The sequence below is a fragment of the Sinocyclocheilus rhinocerous genome, unplaced genomic scaffold, assembly GCF_001515625.1.
Source record: "Sinocyclocheilus rhinocerous isolate Xijiao unplaced genomic scaffold, SAMN03320098_v1.1 scaffold225, whole genome shotgun sequence".
NCBI lineage: Eukaryota > Metazoa > Chordata > Actinopteri > Cypriniformes > Cyprinidae > Sinocyclocheilus > Sinocyclocheilus rhinocerous.
The window spans coordinates 1,814,349-1,817,342 of NW_015630532.1; the positions used below are offsets into that span (position 1 = coordinate 1,814,349).

Sequence of the window (2,994 nt, forward strand, 5' to 3'; positions counted from 1 at the left end):
GAACTTTTTCAGGCTGTACTAACTTATAGCGCTCGGTAAGTAAGTACTTAAAGAAATTAAGTGCTTATAACTTAGAAAGTATACGGTTTCGAACGCAGCCCGACAACATCTCGCTTTGACATCTGGCGTGGTTCTGTGTGATTTGGACAACTTCAAGTTATGCCTCCTTGTTCAAGTTACGCCCCCTTCAAGTTATGCCCCTCTCTTGCAGTCCGCAGACAGACCCTTCTCCTTTTTTTCCCCACATAAGCACGACCGGAAGGGGCGGAAGCGGTCGACTGTGGCATAATAAAAGCTCCGCTGCTTTCGAGCCGTGTGTCACGCTCGTTCAACGGCCTCGTTTCACTTCGACGGCTTTCAGCCTCACCCTGCTTCATTCTGCTACGTTAACAAATCATTAGCTCATCCATGAACATGATTTCTGCCCGAGTCCCGTCGGATTGCATCGGCTGTGGGGATGAAGACCACAACTCCCATGATTCCACACTCAGTCACAGCTTCATCAAACTAAGCCTTTGTCTCTTTGTTTGTTTTGAATACGCGCCCTCTAGCGGTGAAAATTACATATTGTGCCTTTGACAGGGATTTATGAGAATTATTGAACAAATATGTACCTATTAAATATATAGGGATATAGTGTTTACAGAAGCACTGTGTGTTTCATGGGAAGTAAAAGGGAGATTCTCCTTTGGCTGATGATGAGTCGCTTGCTTTGCATGAAATTTGAACTCAACATATAAACAGACCCATCACAAATGAATAAAGCTTTCACTTGACCAGCAGATGGCGCCACAACGCACTCCTCATAAACAACCCTTTTCCCATAAACTAACATGCCAGGTCGTCAAGACAACAAACATAGCCTATGAAACATGTGCTATTAAATGATTTATTGCTTCTGTAATTGTCTTGAGTGACACCATGAATACGAGCGGCTGAGCTCATATCGATCACTGTATTTCCAGCGTGTGACTCACTGATGACGTCCCCCCAGCTTCGCTCTTTAATTTGACTACAGCCCCAGTTTCACTTCAGTGTTGACAGCGGCGCGTGGCGAGCTAGTCGCTTTTTTATTTTAGATGACTTTTTGTAACAAACGGGAAACTTTTAGACTTTGTGACCACGGATGAACCATGGCTACAATAACGTGTCGAGTGCAATACCTGGAGGACTCGGACCCATTCGTGTGCTCAAATTTCCCCGAGCCTCGCAGACCTCTGCAGTATGACCTCAACGAGCATTTGCTGTTGAACGAACAGATCGCCGGTATTCACAAACTGCTAGAAGCGCCTTTGAAGGTTAGTCATTTACCTCATGTTGAAGGTTTGCTTACCTGCGTCGAATGCCTGCTAACAAGTGTCAGCGTGGGGAGTTGATTATTTTAGCCATTAAAGCTGCGTGTAACCTCAGACGTTGTGGCTAAAGTTTGTATTGTTTAACAAAAGGCTTGGTTTATTTTGTCATTGAATAGTCCATACATGAAACTCCTGTTTATGGGGTATCTATCTGTCTGTCGTAAATGAATGGAATGAGATGTAGAAATGTTACACACCTACTTTTCTCGTAATGGGGGAAAAATCAGCTAGATAGTATGTCCTCGGTAATTGAAATTAGTCAGTTGTATGTTATATAAGTTTGTTATACATATCTATAGTTCACACAAACACTACAGAAAACATGATATTTGTGCCTCTAATACTTATGGAACACCACAGTGTACTGTATTATTTTAATATATTGCCTGTGTAGTGCAATGTTTGAAGGAAGTAAATGGTCAAATTCAAGACCACATGCCCTCATTGAAGGACATGTGAATGTCTATAGGTTGGGTAACTCCTCGTTCACTTGCCTAACTGAAGATGCTGGAGTTTCAACGTTTTAATAATTGCTATGCTAGCAATCAGGACATTATGTAAACAGTGTTAAAATACTGTGAACAAAGGATTCAAAGGTCCATATATGCTGCACACACTAGAAATGTGTTTCCAAGTGTCTTTATTTGTTCACAGAAAAAAAAGTACAAAAAGCTGTCACTTGGACAGTGCCCTTTGTAATTTCACCTTTAAGTACTAAATTGTACCATTTTGGTACTAATGTGCACTCTTTAGGGATAAGGTACAAAGGTACCGCCCCATTGACTGCTTTTGTACTTTTTCTGTTAGTGTACTTCTGTTTGGCTGTATGATCAAATAAGCATGCATGTAATTGTGCATGGGTTTGTGTGTGAATCCTTGAGTGCATGATGTGAGAGAATGTAAGTAACTCTTTGAGAGGGTCGCCAGAATTGCCTGCAGCTGGAGAGTGAGTTGATGCTTGCGGAAAGGGTGGGATCTGTAAACAGAAGATAAGCTCAGCTCCTCAATCAACCCATTATTACAGCACAGCTTCAGATGTGACTCTGTATCAAACACCACCATTCGACAACAATGACCTCTCTTTGTTGTGCACTAGTTGACGGCTAATGATGTCTGTTTTGTTTTGTATGAGTGCATGTTCATATGCTATAATGTGAATGTGTCTCAAGAGTTACACATTTGAGATTGGATTTTTACTGTAGTTGTGATGTAGTTTGTGTCTTGCCAGATCAAAATGTGTGGGAAGACGACTCGTCTTCCAGTTGCACATTCAAAAAGCATGAAGAGTCTAATATGAAACCGTAATCTGTTCATGTGCTGTGTCAAGTAACAGTGCTAGGCAATGATGTTCTTCTGTCTCTCAGTTAGAGGAGTGTGCACTGCAACTGGCTTCTAATGGCAACTACCTGGATCTGGATTCATCCCTTGCTGAACAGAGAGATGATCTGGAGCAACTCTATGAGGACGTGGAGTAAGAATGACTTCATATTTTGCCATCCAATCGTCTCTCTCTCTTCCCTCTCTTTTCCTTTCACTGTCTTTTAGTTTACATTTAGCCAGAGATAGAAACTTGCATCTGAGATGCAAAAAAAAAAAAAAAAAATAGACCTGTAAGCAACATTTTTTTTTTATGAAATTG

The 2,994-nt window shown here is 41.3% G+C and overlaps 1 protein-coding gene across 5 annotated transcripts in view; it reads left to right on the top strand.

Annotated features, from left to right (window-relative positions):
- Positions 1-846: 846 nt before the first annotated feature.
- The window catches only part of LOC107740454 (FH1/FH2 domain-containing protein 1-like), a 59,915-nt gene continuing 57,767 nt past the window's right edge, over positions 847-2,994 (top strand). For 2 of the 5 annotated variants that reach the window (XM_016552899.1, XM_016552900.1), the window contains exons 1-2: positions 847-1,298; positions 2,720-2,826. In XM_016552899.1, the coding sequence (XP_016408385.1) occupies positions 1,134-1,298; positions 2,720-2,826 (272 nt within the window). In that variant the 5' untranslated portion in view covers positions 847-1,133. The remainder of the gene's footprint in view (positions 1,299-2,719; positions 2,827-2,994) is intronic. The other 3 variants (XM_016552901.1, XM_016552902.1, XM_016552903.1) reach the window with 2 other exon arrangements.